This window comes from Centrocercus urophasianus, unplaced genomic scaffold (assembly GCF_019232065.1).
Source record: "Centrocercus urophasianus isolate 14NV4802_14NV808 unplaced genomic scaffold, USGS_Curo_1.0 seq_21, whole genome shotgun sequence".
Taxonomy (NCBI): Eukaryota; Metazoa; Chordata; class Aves; order Galliformes; family Phasianidae; genus Centrocercus; species Centrocercus urophasianus.
This window is the reverse complement of record NW_024884767.1, coordinates 11,457,454-11,480,079: the sequence shown is the minus strand read 5'-3', so window position 1 is coordinate 11,480,079 and position 22,626 is coordinate 11,457,454. Positions and strand designations below refer to the sequence as shown.

Here is a 22,626-nt window from a genome sequence, read left to right as displayed (position 1 = left end):
TATCCCCATTTAAGCCTTAAGTTGAGTTTTGTTTCAAAATAAGTTCTAAGTGACACCAAAACATCAATAGGCCAGGAACTAGGACAGGTCCTTTCTTCCAATTTTAAGGAGATGAATGGCCTTAGTCCATAAGATGAATTGTTTCATACTAGAACTATGGATTTACACAGCATCCTTTACCAACACCAGCTAACTTTATAGCTGTGTATTTCAGACTAATGCCAAAAAAGAGCACAATGTCAAATTTGAGAAATAGGATCCTCTCTGACAGCAGTTTTATTTTGGAACAGAGCTAAATTTTGTAACAGTTAAAGTAAAACAAAGTCCAGACAACATCAAGGATTTGTCTTTGTTCAACTGACCTGCCTCAATTCTTGCTTTTATTTAAAGTCTAACAGATATAATAGTAATAATAATTAAAAAAAAAAAAAAAAAAAAAAATCAACAAAACTTTCTGACAATAGAAAACATACAGTACTAAGAACTAATAACTCAATGGAAGACTAAAAAGCAGCATTCATTTTTATTGTAATATGGAAGAGACTAAAAACTAAAGAAAGTCTGATCTAAAGTCTTAGTTGAAGGCAGATTTTGACATTCTATATAAATTTACAAAGTAGGATGTATGGATGAGATTTGGTTAATTTCAGAAGGCACCTCAAGGCTAAAAGGCTTTTATAAATCTATAATCCTTTCATTGATTAAAAATAAACCACTTTTATTGCTGCTATTCAAATAGCAAACAAAAAGCTTGCCTTGTTCTTCAGTCTAACAAGGAATCCTCCCCCATTAAGCAAGATTAAATTACAGAAAATATAGAATAAAACTGAAGATGTCACAACTTTAGAAATACATTGACTTTCCTTGTGTGCTTTCAAGTCAGTGAAATAGTGAAAGAAGAGTCACTTTTTGCCTTTGTGATGTTAATAATCAATAGACCACATCAGTCACTCTTCCCAGGGCACTTAAGTACCATGTCCTTACAGCTGTCTCAGGAGCAGTATCTTAGGAATAGAAGGTAAGAACGCTCTGATGATTCCCACGAACAAGAAGAATTGGTGGCAGATCTTTCGAAAGAGCTTCTAACCAGGCCATGTAGAGTGCACTAGAAACTGCACCTTTTCGTGCAACTGGCAGACTCCTGAAGTTCACATTAGGGAAAAACAAACAAACCAAAACAACACATTTATCATATACAATGAAAGTACAATTCTGCAAAGAGGTTAAGACAAATTTCCTAACCTCGCAAGTTTTTGCTTTTTTTTTTTTCCCCTCAGAATTCAGTAAGTTAAAGAGCCTGCTATCTTAATCAACAACAGGCTCTATCCACACCTCACTTTTGGCCTTCTACCACTATTTAGTATTCAAGTAGCTTAATGGGGAATTCTTCTTAGTTAGGAGAACTTACTACTACTCTTGATTTTAAAATTTTAAAAAGCTTTTTTTTTTTTTTTTTTTTAAATGATCCTACATTGGTGCAGCCTTCTCACAGGCATTCCAAAATATCCATACTATTTTCCTTCAAACTACCACCATAATATTTTCCTTCAAACAACTACTTTAAGTCTACTTGCCCTGTTCTAACTTTACCTTCATGTGGTACCACAAGCAATCTAACCAAGGACCAGTATTAGAACCAGTGCCACCAAAACATGGCAAAGCATTTTAGTAAATGGGGATTTCTCACCAAGAGGCAGTGAGGCAGCCATTTGCCATCCAGACAGTCTCTCCAGAGAGGTTTGCTGTCTGCCAGGAGACCACATGAATGATATCAAGCAACTATCTGGTAGAATAAAGCCAGAGGACTACTATCCACTCTTACTTTTTCAAAGTAGATCACATTAGGCTGCAACAAGGATATTACTTAATATTGGAAGAAATTTTATGGCCCTTGGAAAGATTTTGAAGGGATAAGGAGCACAGGTAGTGTTCTTGTCTGTCATCCCAGTTGGAGACTGGGACCCTGGTAGGAGGAGGCAAATGGACCATGAACAAACAGCTGTGCAGATGGTGCCATTCTCACGGCTTTGGATACTATTGTCTTGGACTCCTTCCAGAGACTAGTCATGTTGACAATGGATGGGACAAAACCTACTGCCCAGGTAGGGCAACAGTGTTCTGGACAGCAAGCTGACTGCACTGACCAGCAGAAGTTAAACTAGACTTGAAAAGAAAGAGGATATACTTGTGTGGCAGAGAAGGGCCAGGGAACACCGAAACATTAGAAAGCAGCAGGGAAAAAAAAAAATAATTGTCCCAAAGAAATTAGGGGAGGGGCTCTCTAAGAAGGTAGCTTTAGTGCCTCTACACCAACACATATAGCTTGGAAGATAAGCAGGTAAGATGGAACCCAAGGTGCAATTAGAAACCTCTGACTTAACTGCTGTCACAGAAACACAGTGGGACAAATTACACCACAGGAACACTGTACTGAGGTTCACAAATTCTGTTTCAGAAGCTATAGGCAGGGCACAACAGGCAGAGGGGTTGCTGTTCATGTTAAGAAGTGGATGGAATGCAGAGAATATGGCCTCTCAAACAACCATGAACAGGTTGAGAGCTAGTGGGTTAAATTAGGGACCAGCTCAAAATGGACTTCTGATGGTCAGGTCTATTGTAGGTCACCTGATCAAGGGGAGCTTGTGGATGTGATAGTCTTGCTTCAGCTACAACTACAAGAAGCATCACATTCACAGGTTCTCATGCTGATGGAGGACTTCAACCATGCAGATATCTGCTCAGAAAGCAATATGGTCAGATAAAGCAACCCAGGAGACTCCTGGCATCTGCCAAGGTCAATTTCCAGGTAGGGGACAGAACAATTAGAGGTGAAGTATTAATGGACCTGCTGCTCAACAATGCAGATAACTTCATTAAAGAAGTTGAGGTTCAAGATAGACAGGTATAAGGTGCTGCACTTGGTTGGGACAATCCCAGATCCAGGTACAGACTGGGAGAAGAGCTCATTGAGAGCAGCCCTGTAAAGAAAAATTTGGGAGTTTTGGAAGACAAAAAAGCTTATTTTTGCAGTCTAGCTCCATAATTCTAAAGTGTTCTGAAATATTTCCAGCATTGGTATCTTCTTGATTATTTCTATAATTCAATCTTATGCCTTGGCATTTTTCCCAACCTGTATTTACATATACTTAATAGTTCATATTAGAATTCTATATTAATTAGAATTAGAATAACAGTAAAAATCATTTACTTACATTACAATTACATTAGCTGTACTTGAGTGTTCTTTGAGCAACTCATTTAGTCTGATCTGCCGATAAGTCTGTAACAAAAATGAAATTTGTTAGGAAGAGATCTTCTAGAAGTTAAAAAATGTTCATTTCAAAAAAGGTAAGTTATAATAATTCTTTGGTATGAATTATTTCTAGAAAGCATGTACTTTCTATTCAGTTTGGCACCCTTTTCACTTCCCTTAAATATCTATGACTCTAAGACTTAGGTTGAGAAAATGTGAAAACTTAAACCAAGTACCACAAAAGCCAACTTCAATACAGATTTTCTACTAACAGTATCATCCTCCAAAGGTGCTGGAAGCAAGAGCCCCTGTGCTCTCAAGGTATCTTGCACACTCAGAGCAAGGAGGCATTTCAGAAGTGATCCTGATCTTTAGGAACGTACTTCCTTTTTTATCACTCTGTTCTTTCTTAACATCTTCTGCTGAAGATGTTCCTCCCATTCTTCCTATTGCCATTTTCTTTCTTAGCTTGTACTCACAGTCATCTGCAGGTCTCTTTTCTGTCAACTAACTTGCAAAAAACATTCATTATTAGCTACTTCTTATAGTTTTGCTGTTCTCAGCTCAGCTTAAGTCTCTTCCTGGCCTGTTAGCTGCAGTAACAAATAAGCTATCAGGAGGAAATGGATAAGTTACTGCTATGATCTCCTTAAAAAAGTTTTGCAGGTAAGATATGAGGGACAGCAAAGCATCTATAAGAAAAGTAGTAAGTTTTTTCCTCGAGTATCTTTGTAATACACAGTTACTAGGTCCTGCCATAAGCTGCCAGTCAATCTGTATCTACATGCTGTTTAAATCCTTGCTTTTTTACACTTGCAGTGCAGCATGACCTATCATTCCCATTTATTCTCTATTGCAAATCCTCAGAGAAGTTGAAAAAAATTCAGGAAGCAGAAAATAAAATTATGGGTGGTACATCTTTAAGAGCTTCCAAACACTGAAATTTTAATCAGTCTGTGTTCAGATTCTTGTCTGTGTCTGCATCCTGTTATAAGATGCAGCTGAAGTCTCCTCCACAGAAGCTCTGGAAAAGGAATCTTTCTGGAGTGTACAGTGCACGACCACTTGAGAAAAACCATCACATCTTTAAACATCCACTAAAACCACAACTAGGTAGGTAGTGTTTGCTTTTTTTTTTTTTTTTTTTTTTAAATAAAGAATCACTGAAGGGTAGACTTGGCACAAAAAAAAAAAAAAAATGCAATGGTTTAGGCCGACAATCATAAAATGCACTTTTTTTTTTTTTTAACTATAAGTGATCCCCCCCATTGGATTTAGATGCTTTCTAGTAGTTACTCATGAAAGCAACTACAGAAACACAAAATAGCAATAATCAGCCAGCTGGCATTATGTGCACAAATACAGTAGAACATAAAGTTTTATGGTGTTTAATACAACATACTGAAGAATACAGAACCTTTGTTTTATAAAGTTCAAGTTCATTATCTGTTATCCTCCACGGTTCATCCTCCTTCATCTTATCTGCAACTTCTTGCTCTTTATCATCTTCATGAAGTCTGAAAGGCTCTATCATTTCTTCAAAAGCTGCAATACTGTAACATCAAGAGAACAGTCATTAAAACAGACATGGCACTACTGTGTCAAAAATGACTTTCACACTATTAGACAAAGTTTGATTGACAAGTAAAACCTGAGCAAACTGTCTGTACTTGTAATATTGAATCAGCTACTTATATATGTCATAATTAAGGTAAAAGCAGATACTGCAGTTTAACTTCAATTAGTGACTTTCACTGTTTTCTGGGTGCAAATGTAGCTTTAGACAGTTTAAAAGAAACCAACGAGTTTTGCTAAAGAATTTTACTATGGTTATTCCAAAGCTGATGACTAGTTACTGTATACTTTCTAAGCTAGAATTTGGAAGAAACTATTAAGTTTGAAGACGAATTTACAGGTCACAAACAAAAAAGCCCTAAACTACTATCAGGTCTCATGCTAGTGTCACTAGGGCTTCAGCTTTGTTCTCATTCTGCTCTTTTCATCTTCCTGTAACAGCCTAAACGTGGCATTCAACTGCAAATAAGCAGTGCAATTTTGTTTCCTCTTTGTTAGTTTTTATTTTTCAAGAATATAAGCTGTCATTTTGAAACTACTTGGATGTTGTATCAACAGCTTCAAAAGAAAGCTTTCTGAAGGCCAGAAGGATATTGATTTCTACTCAAAGCAGATCACTGTAATGCTGCAGTAGGATGGAAATAACTGCGATAATAGCGGGGTGGCAAAGTCTTTGGTTGCAGCGAATGAGAATGAGCCCAAACGCAGCAGAAATTAAGGAAAAGGGCTGCTTACCTTTGGAAGGCCTCAGATAGACAGGGATCTCCTAGGAGAAATACCCTCCTCTTCACTGCCAACCCTTAAATGAGGCCAGCATCCACCCCTTCCAGTCACTCAGGTGCACTGCATGCACCTGAGCTACCCTGGGTCAGCCCTGCCTTCCCACCAGGTGTTCAATCACCAATTCAGGCCCTGAATTAGCATTAGCACCCAACTTTTTTAGGGTGATTTACAATTATCCTACTTTCTCCACCCACATTATGATACTTCAATAGTAAAGTAAGGCTGCTGCATGTTATGAAATGTAACTTATCTTTGAATAACTGCAGCTTATGACATGAGAAGTCAGAACATCAATGAAAAGTTTAGCAGAGGACACTGAAAAGTATGTGTTACATCCAATGAAATAAAAAAATGTCAATTTTTTTTTAAATATAAAGAACAAGACATTACCAGCTTCTATGGTTGAAAATTACAGTACAGAAAGTTCAAAACCACTAACACCATTTAGGATATATAGTAATATCAGAACGTACTAATACCTAAGCATCCATGCAGTCAAATTGGAACTCAGACCCCATTAACAGTATTCTGTTACCTCTAATGTTTTCAGCACTGTATAAATATTCTTTCTACTTAATTTACAGATACTGTTAACTTAAATTGGATTCTTTAATAAGCTTTTGGATTTATTGTAGAGAATGTTCTCAAAGAGAGAAGAAAAATGATTGCAGAAGAAAGAGCTTATTAAACACTCACATGAAATAAAAATGTTTGCATGAAATTCTACAGTCTCAATTTTTTATACACTGCCTCTTGATTTACACATTTTACAGTACTGGAATCCCAAGAATCAAGACAAACATACTAGAGCACTAGGAGTACTCTAAAACTCTACCATTTTAGATACTTGATATATTCCACATAATTTGTATTTTTTTTTTTATCTTGAAAATCAGTTTTCACATACATGATCATAATTAGGTAAGTTACAAATCCAAGCTAATCTAAAGGAAAAACAGATCAGACTATTTGAAGATGAAGTTTCATTACATTTAACTAAGCACCCAGTAAGACTAAGAATTTACATTTTTGCAAGTATTTCTCTTTTTAAAGAAGATTTTTCCAGATTTCTAGCAACTGGACAACTTCAAGTTTAATGTAATGCCCTAAGTGCTGGAGATCTGAAGAATAAGAAATGGTCTGTTCTTAGATGCAAGAGTTTTTCCTTAGTTTACTTTCTAGATTTCTGTAAGGCACCAGATGTCATACTGCCTTCTTTCTCACATTTATTATGTTGGAAACAACTCTATTCTATTCATGAAATAGATTAAGAACTCAAAAACAAGCTGAGTTTTTCTGAGACTTACTTTTCTTTCTTTGGCTTAGTATTAATATCCCCAAGAACCATAATGTCTGAGAAGTCTATCCGAAACTTGCTGAGCAGGGTAGCCATCCTGTACAAAAAAAAAAAGCCTTAATGTATATTCAGATTTTTCCCCAGGGTAAACAGGTAAGTATTTGGTAATAAAAACACTTTTTCAAAAAGGCAACTTAAACATGAAATTGTCTGGCTAGTATTGCTATAAACCTGGCATACTGCTAAGAAATGAACAGCAAACTAAGTGTTTTTAAACATAAGAACTTTTCCCTTTAAGTCTCTCTTCAAGCTCTCCCAGGAAGTTCTTTAGTTAGAAACTAGAGAAAATGTTACTGCCAGACTGCTGCAGAAATAGTATTTTATTTTGAAGCAACTTGCTCAACGCTATTTAGTGGCAGTGGAACATTTTTATGGAGAGGAGAAATAGAATATGGTTACACCTCTGATAAAAAAACAACTTAAAAAGCTACTAAGAAGAGTCTCACTTATTCTTCAAGCATTTGAAATGAAAATTTTGAAGGTAAACTTACGCTCTTCTGTCATGATCAATCCTGTTTATTTTTCCACCAATGAACACTCTTATCTTACACTCTTTCCATTTTTTCTTGGTTGTAATAAGATATGGAATCAATAGTGTCAAACCTGCATTTTGATCAGAATTTAGGAATGTGTCAGAAAGTATAGTTTCATATGAGAATTTAACAGTAGCTTGTACATGTACCATCTGAAAAGTATTTATTAAGAGTTAGTTTTAAATCACTTCGCTTTAATAATTCTTTTCAACAGTTTTAAAATATGAAGTACATCACCTCCATCATCAAAGAGCCACCAGACATCAATATTGCTTTTGCCCTGTTTCTTCTGAAACTGACTACTAGCATCAAGAAGCCTTTGGTCAGCCAAATTTAAAGGAGAAGATGGGCTCTTTGAATCTAGAAAAAAAAAAAAAAGTGTTAATTTTTAAGTATTATGGTTAATAATGTCAAAAATCAAATAAGATCTTAATATTTTGCAGACTCCCTACGTTTTTTACTTAAACTATTATCCCTCAAGCTGCAAAATTAAACTGAATCGATAGAAACTCATCTACATTTAGGGAGCCTGTAAACTCCTAATTTCAGTAGTTAAAATTTCAATCTCTTAATCATTTAGCAGACATTTGACAAAGGATTGCAAGATCTTGATATGCTTGTTTGCCTGGACAATTATATTTCACACACACATTCAGGGCATTAAGCGATACACTGTTGCTACCTCTTGCATGTGACAATATTTCTCTGAAATTCATTGACACGCTAATTCACAAGGAAACACCAACTCTTCACAGATTATCCTGAGTTGGAATGGACTCACAAGGATCATCAAGTCCAAATCCTGGCTCCACAAATGACCACCCAAACACAAACGTTCCTTGAGCTGCAGCAGATCAGGGCCGTGCCCACCGCCCTCTGGTGCAGACCCTTTCCCTGCCCCTCCCTCACACAGCTCCATGCCCTTCTCTTGGGCCCTGATGCTCAGGACTGATCTTTCCTCAAATTCTTCTTCCTTCAAGTGGACAAAAGAAAAGCTAGTTCTATAGATGTCAAAGTCACCTGCAAAAAGTAATTTAATGTGTGCTAGGCCCTGAAGCACAAAGCAGTTTATTTTTTGCAATGAAGAGATTGGATTTACTGAGAAGATGGCTTTTTCAATTACATTAATACATGAAAATGTATTTTAAGTAACAACTAAAAAGATAAAGTCAAATTAACTCCCTCTGCTTAGTTAAGAGACTAGTTTTAACAAGGAGTTTGAACATTCCTCAGTCCTTATTTTATTCTGAAGTTTAGAGTACATCTGTAACTGACTTATTAGTATCCTACTTTACTACACACTGTTCCTCCAAACTGCCATCTTGTGGTTTAAAATGTAATCTCAGTACGTTATTAAAACAAGGGTTTCTAGATGTTGAAATTCTGAAGGAAACATCAAATAGGATAAGGTGCTTCTTAGGTAAGATAAAAAACCTGCACTTAAAAGAATCTGAAACAAACCAGATGAAAATTCGCCTCTGAAAATGCTGTTTATTTGAATGACTACTTCACAGCATTTCAGATGTTAATCTCACAGACTGGCTGCATTATCCCTTGCTTTGCAAACTACTGAACAAATCAGAAAAAAGCAACAATTATAGCTTTAGAAGATGACTGAATAGACCAATGAGGCACTTCCACTACATCATTAATACTTATACTGTGCCCAAAATCAAATGAGGGCTCAAATACCTAAGACATAAATAACTTAGCAGGCTCCTGAACACACTTAATCCCCATAGATGAAGCACGTTCCAAAGCAAATATGAAGAAACAAATTGAGCTTGTATGGCTGATATTTTCCTGTCTTTCAAATATATGTGTAGGATGAAGTACAAAACGAAAACTGAAATTAACAATGTGAAAGTATGATTTAACAAAAAGGTGAAAAATGCCTGCCTTTTTTCAACAGTGGTTGTGTTGGAGTCTTTCCATCCTCGTCCTCCTCTGGAAGATTTTTAAAGATACAAAATAAAAAGGTTAATATCCTTTGTGATGTTAATGAAAACAGTACAAGTGCATAAAAAAAAGCAAAGAAAAGAAAAATGCAAAATGAAGTGAATTTTCATACAAAGAAAAGCACACAAGTTTGGTCTATCATGTCCTAAAAATAATAGGTATTAGAACATAATAGTAACTTAATTGTATTTCTCAATAGTTTAGTCAATCCAAAGTTTTACTTGCAAAAGAGGAAGGTTGGTTATTGTTATGTCAGGTATTCTGGATCATTTGTGCTAGTTAACATGCAGATCATAAAATATTCAAGCCTGAGGTGAAAACCATCACTGTGAATTCACCAGCCTTAAAAACCACATTACTAACAACTAGCTGTGAGGCCTGATTCTCAAGCAACTTTTATTGGCACTCAATTAACTAAGAAAACAAAAAAGGTACTGTTGGTCACAGCCCATCATCTGTTTTATTTATGTCATAAAAATATGATTCACATACTTGTAGTCTCTAAAGCAAAGTGTTTGAGCTATTAGACATCAGCAACCCAAAAACCATGACAACTTCTCTTTCACAGATACAACAAAATAGGAGGAGAGAGGGACTGAAGAGGTAATGAGAGAAAGAATGAGAACTCAAAATTTCACTGCTAACTAGCAATTAGCTACCTTAACTAGTTACCTTTATGTAGAGCAGGAGTTCTCTCACTAGACGATGGAACAAAAGCTAGAGAAGTGTCTGTCTCAGACTTCTTGCTATAATCCACCTTTACTATGACATCCTTGGAACACGGAGATTTTTCTTGGGATGACAGTAACTCTTCTTTGAGAAAGCAAAGAAACACATTATAAACCACTGACTTGTCCCAGATGGTAGAAGATGGAGGTATGTGCCTATACTGAGATGATTTGCATTTAGCTAAACAGCTCAACTCCACTGCCACTGTCATGCTATAGCAAAGAGGGAAAAAAAAACAAAAATAAACCTCCACCACAAATGAACAGCTTCTGAGTACAAAGAGGTACCTGCTCTGAACAGAGCTCTGAACAGAGCTTGAGTCTCTACTTCCTTCCAAGAGATTTTGAGTTCTGAATGCATTACCAAAGGCTAAACATCAAACAGAGCTACCTAACATTGAGGAAGTACAAGTTTCATTTTGTACTAATTACCATTTACATTATGGGGCTTGTTTTTTTATTTGCAAATGTTTAGCACTATAATGACAGTACCTCTAGCATAAATAGAATTTGAAAGTGGGAGCTAAATATAACTGCTGGCTAGAAATATTTCACATTGAGGTAAAGTTCCCCACAAGGGGAAAATCCTCTTAGAAATATTGGGTTTTGGTATCAGTTACCAGCAAGCACAAAAATCCAGATAGTGTAAACATAACATTGACAAGATGCCTTAAGTTTGAAACACACCAAAAAAGCACTGCATTTTCTGCCATTATATTAGTGGAGTTAAACTACTGGTTTCATCTCACATTGAGGTTCCTTTTCTTTACAATCAAGAAGGGGAAAAATGTATTTCATGAAACATTTTACATGCAAAAAAAGATTGTAAACTCTAATTCCAAATGGAAGTTTATCTTTACACAAGGTCCCGAAACAAAATGCTCCTTTTTTTTTTTTTCCCCACACTTCGCTTCAGTGGAGCTGTCTGGTAACTGCCAGAGTTAAAGCAAACTTATTGTCTCAGTGGGTACTAACACTTTCCTGATACATTTCGAAACCCAACAGACTGCAGTTGTGGTCTCTAAAGTACGTAGTGGCAAAGGGAGCACTGAAGAAGGGAGAGACACGTGACTCACACTACCTGATCAGGCAGCCCAAATCTAGAAAAACTTAATGCCGATTTTGTTCCTCAAATCATTTCAGTAAAAATATAATTCCTTTGAAAGCAACAACTTACAAATTCAGATAGTTGAAATGCACAGAAAAGCAAATTCTGTTGCTGAACATGGGTTATTTTTATTGCACATTTCAGGCTCACTCATTTCAATGGCTTTTATTCTACGAAAAGACTGGTGCGGGAGTCTTGCCTTCTTTCACTTTTTTTTTTTTAATTAGATAAACTATCTTCATTTAGTATTTTCAGAAAATGGTTTTAAAAGGAGTAACAGCTAATAATGACAGGAAACAAAATCTTACCTTGCCCCTGAAGGTGAGAAATGTCTAAACCCTCCTTTAGGCGGATGACAACCACACCATACTGAATGTCAAAGGCATCACTAAAAAGAAAACAACATAGAACATTTTACCTCTTCTTTCCCAGAAAGTCTACTTTACATGCCCTCTGTAGAAAAATATTAATGATTAAATGTCGCCATTTAAACTCCCAAATCATACATTTGTTACAATTTCAGTTTCAATTCCAAAGGAACACACGGAAAGGTTATTTACTACCTTTCCTCTGACTCTGTCCTATATAGAACAATGATAAAAGAGTAACAGGCCATTCAAGTTCCACACAGATGATGACAAGATGAACTGGAAAATGTAAGTGATGCTGCAAAGTGAGGCATCAAAGAAGGGATTTATCTTGAGATCTTCCTGATAGTTACGAACTTCCAAAACATTTGGGTATTAAAAGCAATCTATGAAGTTGTAAGTTATAATGAGAACAGCTACTAGATACTTATTTCCATTGTATGTGATGGGGAAGAAACTCACTCTTATAAAGACTGGAAACTAAAAAACGAATCTTAATTATTGTAGAAAAAAAGACTGACTAATAGTCAGAATTAAAGTCTAAGTGAAATGAAGAACAAAAAGAATGCCCAGAGATTTAGGACTAATCTAATATAAAATTAATCATATCATATTGTTAGCTTTATCCATTCATCAGTCTTTAAATTACAACTCATTACAACTAATTCAGATAACTCCTATGCTTTTCCCACAGAGGAATTCTACAAGATTTCACTCAACACTTCTCATTAAGTTTCACTACTTCTAAAGAAACGTGTTTCAAGTATCAACATTTTTATAGCAAATGCAAGAAAAATGAGATAAATTTAAGTAGTTTCGCCCATTATTTAATTTTTCAGATCTCTATGGTACTGCATTGGGCATCTCAGAAACATTCAATTTTCCAGAAATTTTCTGAAAACACACTTGCCTTGCAGTTACTGTCTCCCGAGGTTTCTCTGTGTGATGCAGAGAATCACTTTACTGGGTTGGACATGAAAGTTCTCCCAGTACAAGACATTTCAAAGTAAATGATGAATAAAGAAAAAAGCAAACCCAAGAACTCACCAACATACCGCCTTATTTTCCAATCTATTTTGTACTCCTACCTTTTTTTTTTTTTTTTTTTTTTTTTAAAGAAACTGGAAGACTGAGTGGGTGTGCTTTTTCCTCTTCTAGAATCTGCCTGTAATCCCTTTCCCATCTTTCTTTTAAAAGCATAGTAAATGAGTGCAAAATACAGATGAAACAGGTTTAACAGTGTGTTAGGAAAACAGAAAGAAATATCTACGTAAATGTTTTTCCAAAATGTTAGTAGTAGCAGTCAATACTATTTTCAGACACAACTGGTCTACTTTTCAGTACTACCAAAAGTACAGACAGATTTCTTTTCTCTTCCACCTTTTAGCTACTTTTTACTTTTGGTGTCAATGCAGTGCATCTGCTCTAAGTATCTTACTTATAAGAGGGAAAGCTGCAGCACAACACTTGATTCATCTTCTACACCTAATCTGCACAGAGGAAAAAAAGGTAAGAAAACCCCCACTTTCAACAGAAAATATGGTCTAATGAATTTAACAGACACATAGACACTACTTCCTTCATTGAAGACAGGAATTGTTAAATCTCAGACTACTGCCACAACTCCTTCTGGAGGCAGAAGGAGTTATGTGGAAATCGGGTCTGCTAAAGCTATTAAGAGTTGCTCATATAATTCCTGTACCAGGAAAAAAACCTAGCTTTTCTGTATTGCAGTATAGACGAGTCTATCTGAAACACAGGAGGAAAACTTATGCAACAAAGACATTGGGATAGAAGTTCTTTCACTTTTTAAGAAACGTACTGAAATGGAACACAAATGAAACCTCTCTGCATTTTCTACTTACTGGAATAAATTAATGTAGGTTTCAACATCTCTCATGTCACTTTGTCGCCAATTTTTCTTAAATCCAACAACAAGAGTGTTAGGTCTCATTCTACCCAATCCAGCAGCCTAAGAAGAACATAATACATTTAAAATTGTGTTACTGACACTAGTAAAGGTTCAATTATTTATTTCAAGCAGAAAATACAGCTTTGAAGAGTTTAAGATAACCTTACATAATGAAAATACTTCAGCAAAGTGTAAAAACATTTCTGCTTTTTTTTTTTTTTTTTGACATTAGATGTCCCTGTTTTCATTAAGAAAAAGGAAGAGAGGTACACCTGCATTAAGTACTGTCCACCATCCCTCAAATCCTCTGCATGCACTGGTGCATAGAAAGCCTTCATCTTGTTTTTAATGAGCCATCGCTGGTATTTAGCCAAATCAGTTGACAACTCCTTCATGGCTTGCCTCCGAGGACCCTTTTAAAACGAGGAAACATGAAGGAAGGTGAACAAGAATTATGAGCACAAGTAAAGCCCTGTGTTTTTTGTGTTTTTTTTTGTTGTTGTTTTGTTTTGTTTTTTGTTTTTTTTTAAGCTACTTTAATGCTAGAATCAAAATCAAACTTGTCTGAAAAAGGACTACAATTCTGACTGTGACTGTAAAAAAAAAAAAATGTTGCAAAGCCATCTTTTCTTTCATTTTTTCTTTTAATGACCTGCATCAGTATGTATCCCTGTGCTCCTTGCAGACACCAAAATGCTCAAGTTATGTTACTGAAGACAGAATTGGGCAATATCTGCTTAAAAGCATACAATTCTGTATTGCTCTTTTTTTTTTTAGATGATAAGTCTTATTTAGAAAGTATGGTTAAGTTGAAGCATATAGAAGAGTAACCAAGGTTTGTATTAAAGTCACACTTTAAATGTTACATTTACTTAGATGTTCTTAATATTGTATTTGCAAAAGAGTGACACTAAAATATCTAGCAAAAAACTTTGTGATCCTACTGCTCTAAAGTGCATTCAGTAACATTTACCAAAGGTGCAACAGCTACAATGCAGCTAATTGCAGTTTTGGGACAGGTGGTAGTACAACAAACACCTTGTATTAAGACAACCATTCTTCAGAATAGCATTGTGATGAACAATCTGAAGTTTGCTTCCTTCTGTCCCACCATTACCGGTGTTCAGTAGAAGACAGACACATTCTGTTCTTGTGCTTAAAGTGATTATGTTTGTTTTTCATTTTTTGTTGTTTTTTGTTGTTGTTGTTGTGAAGTAGAAATAAGTGCTGAAATTACGTTCCCAAGAACAAACCTTCTCCCCATTCCCAGGACTCTCACATCCTGACAGAAATGATGAAAAGTTACTGAAATACTCAGGGCTGGTCAGAAACAGAAGGAGGGGAGGAAAAAAACTGTTAATAATAACTAGAAATAATCACTGTTTCACCTTGCCAGTTAAACAAATCAGGATTAAAGCTAGTTAGAAGCTAAAAACAGCTCTAAATTACCAGCTAAATGATACAAAATTTACTACCCAGTAAGACTTTCTTTAGGCTAGGGTGTATAAGAAATATTAGCATAGCAATGAATATATCTGCTTCACGGAAACACAATGAGGAAAACTTTTCACATACTGCTCCAAACAAGGCCTGATGGAATACTTAAGACCAAATGATACAAGGACAGAAAGAGACCTACACCATAATTCAATGTTCACTTTACTCCTATAAGGCTTGCTAGGAATTTAAGTGCAAAATGATCAAAGATAATAATTTTGCAAAGTATCCCCCTTCTCCACTGTATTTCATGCATATCCTCCACGTTTACCAGAGCAAGATCCCTTTAAGTACAAGTAGATTATATAAAAAGCATACCGCACAGATGTCGGTAATAGCTGCTTTAACAACTTTCATAACTCCCTAAAATTGCATCACACCTAAGTGGGAATAGTGATGACACATACATGAATAGATCCTACTCTACTTCAACACCCCAGGATACTATAGCTTTTCTTTAAAATGGAAAGAGACAGCTTTGTTAAAGGAAAAAAACAACAAAAAACACAATATAACTTTAAAGATAGAACACACTTACCATATGTACATGGCCGCAGATCATTAAGCCCACATTTTTGGTAAAAGCATGGACAAGGTGAAGTAAAGCTGGACGTGCATTTGGGGCACCTGTCATAATTAAGCACTGTGGCCTAAAATTGTGAATAAGAGTTGGGAGAAATAGTTACAGTACTGTTTATCTTGAGAGTTTATATAGTTTAGAAAAGCTAATTCTAAATGCTGGTCCCAAAAGCACAATCTTCAGTGAAAACAGTAACCTCATCTATTCTTACAAGACTATGTTAAATTAAGCAAAGATCAATCTTCCACAATTGTCAGCAGATCTATGATCAATTGGTTTCTAATAAATAAATAAATCAGTAAATCCCATTAATTCTGAAAACTTACATATTTAAAAAGATCAGAAACAGACATTAGACAAGACTAAGCCAGGCAGGTAAATTTCTTCCCCTATTAGTCAGTCACATTCCTACACTTTCTAGCTTACAATTCTTTATGTCATACAGGAAAAGTGGCCTTACACAATTTTTCCTCTCATTGTTAGCATTGAGAAGTCAAACAACTGCAAGTTCAGTTGTTCTAGCCATTCTTACTAATCAATTATAAAGATCAAGTAGAAGACTTTATTTTTAAGACAAGAATCAGTGAAGTATCCATCCCTCCAGAAGCTCCTGGAAATTTATTTATTTTTTCTAAACTACATAGGAGAAGCCAAGATCAGGCCAAAAAATATTAGCCTAAAGCTCCTGTGCTTACACCTGGCAAGAAGATCTATACTTTCCTCACAAAATAATTAGTGAAGTTTACAACTCAAAAGGTTATACACTAACTTCTGAACAGAAGAGCTGAAGTACTTCCAATGGAACCTAAAACGCATACTGGCCAGCAGAGCACTCACTATCAGCACAAGCAAGAAGTTTTATTTGGCAAGAATTTTCCTGTAATGTCTGTTTCTTCAGTCTGCGATCCAAAACAGACTTGCACTAGAGACAATGCTACACTAATCATAGCAAGATAATATAAATTACTTATGCCAAATTTGACATTTGCATTAAGACTGAAAATTGCTGCTCTTGATGGCTAAGAAACAACAAATCAGTTTCTGAAGTCAGACTATTTTGCTGACAACAGTGCAACTTAGCATCAGAGGTAAGACAGTGTTTGCAAATAATCAGGGATTTCAATGTCATGTAAACCTTTGGATTTCAGAAAGAGCTGTTTCATAAACCATTTCCTCAAAGTCTAGTAAGTCAACATGCTTTTTTAAACGGCTTTTTTAGAGCATATTTCCTCTAGAATTGCCTGCTCCTATGAAGTGGAATAAATAATGCAAGATACTGCCTATTTCAGTAAGCTCTTCCTGGGCTGTTGTCAGAGGCTGATAACAAACCAGTTCACTCCTTCTGTTGTGTCAAACATGTCTGTAGCTGTAGCATTTACCACAGCAATGAGAACATATCTAATGTGAGACTGGTGTTTAGAACAGTACACACATCTCTGGGATTTTAGCTTAGATCAGATTTAGCCTTATGTGCACTGAACACTTGTTAGCTGCTGGGAGGTCATCTTCCAGCTCAGTTTCATTAACAATCAACACAATTCATAGATCACGATGCACTCCATGAAAACATGATGTATCATGCATGACGGTGAATAGCTCGTCATCATTTATTGGGTTGCTTCTGAAACGGACTCTTAATCTAAAATAAAATGTTCCTTTAGCCACGTCCAGACAATCTCCATGATAATTAAATTCAAAGCTGTAAAAATCCACAGGAAGTAAACAGCTTAATGGAAGTCGTGGCAATCACCATGAGTCTACCCTACTGATTACACAGCATAAATAATTTGTTGTATAAAACTGTCACCTGAAGTTTTTCACATGATCTTCCACTCCTGAAAGACGAATAGAATGCTGTAATGCATTCAAGTAAGTCAAAGCTTGAGTTGATGATCCCCAGTTTACATCTGAAAAATATGAAATTTTCAGTATTTTACTTACAGCTATTCAACATGTTTTTTTCTTAAATCATGTAACACACAATATTTAAGCTACACCTCAATGTGTTCTACACTACACAAAACAAACCCTCAAGTTACATATGCAATTCCAATTAAAGATAAAACTTACATGCAAGTTTTGGCAAATAAGAGTTTGTTATTTTACAAATAGAAAGAAAGAACTGAATTTTTTGCAACATTAAAGAGAATAAAATTCAAAGCTGCAAAAATAATGCTTTTGGAAAGAAGATGCTTAGAGCTATGCTACATCACAGCAAAGGAAAAAGCAACCTTAAAACAATGCCTCAACAAGTCAACTACTTTCTGTGAATAACTTAAGCAGTAAAGAGGACAATGTCTACATTAAGCAGTAATACACAGATTTTTTCTTTTTAATTAGGGAAATTAAAGTTCCCAGTGTATTTGCTATTTGTTTCCATTTATTTTTGATAGCTACAATGAACTTATGATCTTCATGATTCAAACAATTGAAACTACACAGCCCAGGATTTGGTCTTTTCCTTATTGCCAGCATGTTTTGGCTCAGATATGCTCCATCTTTCACTTACAGTTATAGAGCATTCTTAGAGGAAGAGTGTATATATTCCTCTTCAAAGCTATAGGAATAGTGTACTGAAAAAAACCCAGATACTAATAAAATCATTTTTCCAATTGGAAAGGTAAAGAAATACTCCCTTTCAATTCTGGCTAGCAATATGCTTTCAGAAGTTTGAATCAAACAGACTTAGGTTCCTTATTTCCCCTCTCCCCAGCCCCAACACACACATGCACACACACACACACACACACTTCGTCCATCTTCCACATTCCTCTTCTGCCCACTAGAACCAGAAATGACCCCTATACATACCTGGTTTCTTGTAAGTGACATAAATGTAGAGACCAAGGACTATGACATATGTTAAAAGCGCGGCCCACCAGTTAATGACAAACATCACAATGCAGCACAGAATGGCTCCAACAAGAGAAATCCACATATTGTAGTATTTGAAAGCAGGACGCCAACCTAGTCAAAATTTGATTTGGAGGATAAGAGAAGAAAGAGGGGGAAATAATTTAATTCAAGAGAAAGAAGGTCCTATTCCTCTTCTCCCTCGTTAGTGCTCTGAATCACATTTCACCATAACACACACCAGTTTCAGTAGTATAACAAATAGACACTTTGGCACATTTACAAAAACTTAATTTTTCACTATCTATCAAAATAATTTACATTTTTCTTGCACAGATATGTAACAGTTCTCAATGTTGTCTTCTAAAAGCTATCCCTAAAGTTTGAAGATGCTCATGCCAGTACATATATTGAAGCAAACTAGAGGTACCTTTGGCAACAAGTTTCAAGAAAATAGATTTTTCCTTTCAAAGCAAAACCTCAGCCTAAGTGTAACGTAAGTCATCAGCTAATACCTCTCTCTCTCTCTACTTTGAACTGTTTTTAGGTACATTTACTATTTCCACACAGAAATTTTCATTATATGAAAAGCCCCCTATTTCATCTATTGAAATCTATCTATCATACAGATACTCCACAAACACATTTGTGCAGAGCTGTGCATTAACTGTTACATTTAGGGATATTTTAGCACAGGGGACCAGGTGAACAACAGTCTGCAAGTACTGTTCCTTGGTACAGTCTTATATTTTAACTGGCCTCCCATACCAAACAAAGGCTACAAAAACATGCCCATCCCACTCCTTCCTTCTGGGCTAGAAAACTGAACATATTATAAGAGAAATCCAAAGATGACAAAAGAGTGGGTCTTGAACACCATAAACTGATTCAGCAAGAAAACTTTCTTGAACAGATAGTCTCAAGAATACTTGATAAGAAAAGAGATGCTGAGGCATATTATTAGAGATCTATTCAAGAGCTACTGAACAAGTACTGAATTATCTTCTGTTTCCTCAGCAAAAGTGACAAATACTGGTAACTCCCAAGCTATTCTGAATCATTTCATCCTTCAAATTTTGGAAGACTCAAGGACATATTATATTAAGAATAACTTAGATGTGTCATGAAAGTCAAATAGACATTTAGTATTGAATTAAAGCAGACTTTCACTTATGTTAGTATCTTTTGAATTTTTCTGCATTTAGGAATTGCAAGATAAACTTTGAACCCGAGAATACGGTTCCTACCTGGAGATTTTGCAAGAGAAGCATGGAACACAGAGAAGTTAATCAAGGCATATGAAGCCAAGAAGAAGTTAGAGATAATTGGAGCAATGACGTTCAGTTCAGCTGCAGAACAAAAATAAAGTAGAATGTTATAATATATACCATCTAATGGCTTTGTACATTTCAGAGTTAACTTTATGTTACATAGGCAAAATCACTTTGTGCTTTCCAATAAATGCAGCTATTAACTTAAATGTCTCGTATTAACTGAGGTATCTTCTGATAGTCAGGAAATGCAAGTTTCAGTTTTTTAACAATAAGCATTTTTACATGCCCATCGAGCATTCCACAACTGCTTCTTCTCATTACTATATGCTTTCTTAAAATAACTTGAGAGAATTTCTTTCCCACCATGGTTTGATTAAACAGTGCTGTAATATATTGGGTTCTGAAGAACTCCAGATGTCAGATTTCTTTATGTGATGTCTTAGGTCCAAAACAAAAAAAAAAGTAAAAGGCTAGTAAGAACAAGAGACACTCATCTATGGCAAATGGTAAGAGGAAAACTAGTGTGAACAAATGTGACAAATATGTTCATTTGCTTGCATTTTAATTGAAAATCTGAATTATTGGTATTAGCATTAGTGCATTATTATTTATCAATTCCACTGCAACAGCAATGAATATTCTCTCTTCAGAGAAAGAGATAAAGGAAAGCAACAAGCTCTTCCATAAGGCAGTATGGTATAAAAAAATTCAGACCAGTACCCTCTCTATTAAAAAGTAGCAATCACAATGTGTCAATTTGCAAGCATTTAGTTGTTATAATTAAGCCTCCAGTCACCTTGTTGCAGTTAAGACAACATATATACACACACACCTCAGGATAAAGGATAAAATAACATAACAAGAAGAGCTGAGAGTGCTAGCACAGAACATACGAGCAAACATAGCAATATTAGTTCACCATCTTCCTAGAACAAAGGTAATCCTTCACCTAGACTATCTTCACCACTGCCAACAGCAGCAGCAATCATCTCTATCATTTGTAGTGTAAATGAAGAACATTTTAAAAAGTTCAGTTCATATAAGCTTGCCATTTACTCAAGCCATTTGTAATTATTAAAATCTAAATTAAATTTTCATATTTACAACATATCATGTCATTCTACTTCAAACAAAATGTATTTCATTCACTGACTGACTGTAACAACAGATGCCTGAAGTGATTAGGAAAAGCGAAATCTACTTATTGTTCAATTCAGACTTATTCCAGTTCTAAGCATTGAGATATTTAGGATACAGAAGAAAATCCTTAAACTAAACAAAGTTAGAATCCTCACTTAGGAATCAGCTGTGTGTTAGACCTCAGGGACAATATCATCAAGTCACGAGACGGAAAAGAATGCTTTATGAAAGATGAAAAGGAGATTCAGATTTACATTAATTTCAAACTAACCAATTAGTATGAATCCAAGAGCAATTAAAAATGTTAGAAGATATCCCCTCAGTGGTTCATTGTTCTTCCCATAACCTTTAGCAAACATCTGAAATCCTGGATAGATGTTATCTTTGCACAAAGCCTAAAAAAATAAAATGAAAGAGTTAGGGTGCAATTAGTAAAAAATATCCTTATTAATGTTTCCTAATGCTGTCTTTCACTGCATATATTATCTTCCTAGAAGAAGCTAACTTGTACTTATTCTGTTAGCAATTGTCTTATCATTTCAGTTTTTTTTGCATTTCCAATATTCTATCCTTCAGAAGCAAGGGCTGCTCTTCACTAAATGCTTTACTGTACTTCACAGTCAGTCTCTCGTTAAGGACAAAACCAATTTCTCCAGAAAGTGGAAAGTTTACCTAACGTTTACAGTAGTTCTCTGAATCAACACTTCTGTTTTTATTCTGCAACGAAGCCTCTTTTACGTTTGACTACTCACTGACATTCCGGGGAAGGAGGTCCACTAGATAACAGTAAAGTTTTATTCAATTGAAAAGAACATTAAATAAAAATAATAAGATTAAGGAGTTTAAGAAGGAGGGGCATTCATTTGAAAACACCAACAAAATTAATGTAAAGAGACATAAACAAGAACTGGTTCACAATTACATTATTTTGTGGAAGTATTCCGTGATCAGGATTCAAGAGCTACAGGTTCTACTTCCATTATACTGAGGAATTAACTGATCTATTATTTTTAATGGTATGCTAGTGGTACTTCATTTCTTGGAACTTCCTAGTTCCATGAAAAAGCAATTCACAGAATACAGACTTTATGCTCCCCTCGCTCCACAGAGTAAAAACAAGGATAGCAGCACATTTAGATGCCACATATAAACACCCTGGGATGCATGACCATTAAGATCCCAGTTTCAAGAGTAACCATCGCTTCATTCACTTCAAATCATTTGAATCCTTGGTTTGTTCCAAAAGGCAGAAAGTCTTGGATAAGTGACATTACAAAGATCCGTAATAATTCACTCCTAAGAAAGTAATCAGACACACTTACTTAAAATCTGACATAAGTTACATTCTGGCTACATTTAGTAACAATAGCATGCTGTTTTTCCATTTTAAGCACCAGGTAAGCAGACAAATCTACTGGACTCAGCAGTTACGAGTCATGATTACAGTATGCCAGAGTCCCTTTTCCAGAATTCTGATTTGAATCTTAATTAAAATTATTCTTGAAAAGATCTCGGTTTTGCATCCATACTTACCTGGAAGATTTTAGGTGCACTCACAAGAGATGCTAATGCAGATGACAGAGTGGCTGAAAAAATGCCTGCAGAAATGAGTGGTGCAAACCCTGATACCATGCTCATCACCTGCAAGTAGAAAAATCTTGTTTCACTGTGGGTTTTCTGTTGCTGTTTTTGTCTTTTTTTTTTTT

The 22,626-nt window shown here is 35.5% G+C and overlaps 1 protein-coding gene across 1 annotated transcript in view; it reads right to left on the bottom strand.

Moving 5' to 3' along the window:
* Positions 1-253: 253 nt before the first annotated feature.
* Positions 254-22,626, bottom strand: part of SLC12A2 (solute carrier family 12 member 2) — a 51,469-nt gene continuing 29,096 nt past the window's right edge. The window contains exons 11-27 of the mRNA XM_042822970.1: positions 22,454-22,561; positions 21,192-21,315; positions 19,754-19,855; positions 18,465-18,620; positions 17,461-17,560; positions 15,612-15,723; positions 13,849-13,989; positions 13,530-13,636; positions 11,605-11,684; positions 10,133-10,273; positions 9,401-9,448; positions 7,739-7,861; positions 7,460-7,571; positions 6,919-7,005; positions 4,671-4,806; positions 3,213-3,280; positions 254-1,141 (exon numbers count right to left, since the gene is read on the bottom strand). Coding sequence (XP_042678904.1) covers positions 1,006-1,141; positions 3,213-3,280; positions 4,671-4,806; positions 6,919-7,005; positions 7,460-7,571; positions 7,739-7,861; positions 9,401-9,448; positions 10,133-10,273; positions 11,605-11,684; positions 13,530-13,636; positions 13,849-13,989; positions 15,612-15,723; positions 17,461-17,560; positions 18,465-18,620; positions 19,754-19,855; positions 21,192-21,315; positions 22,454-22,561 — 1,881 coding nt within the window. The 3' untranslated portion in view covers positions 254-1,005. The remainder of the gene's footprint in view (positions 1,142-3,212; positions 3,281-4,670; positions 4,807-6,918; positions 7,006-7,459; positions 7,572-7,738; positions 7,862-9,400; positions 9,449-10,132; positions 10,274-11,604; positions 11,685-13,529; positions 13,637-13,848; positions 13,990-15,611; positions 15,724-17,460; positions 17,561-18,464; positions 18,621-19,753; positions 19,856-21,191; positions 21,316-22,453; positions 22,562-22,626) is intronic.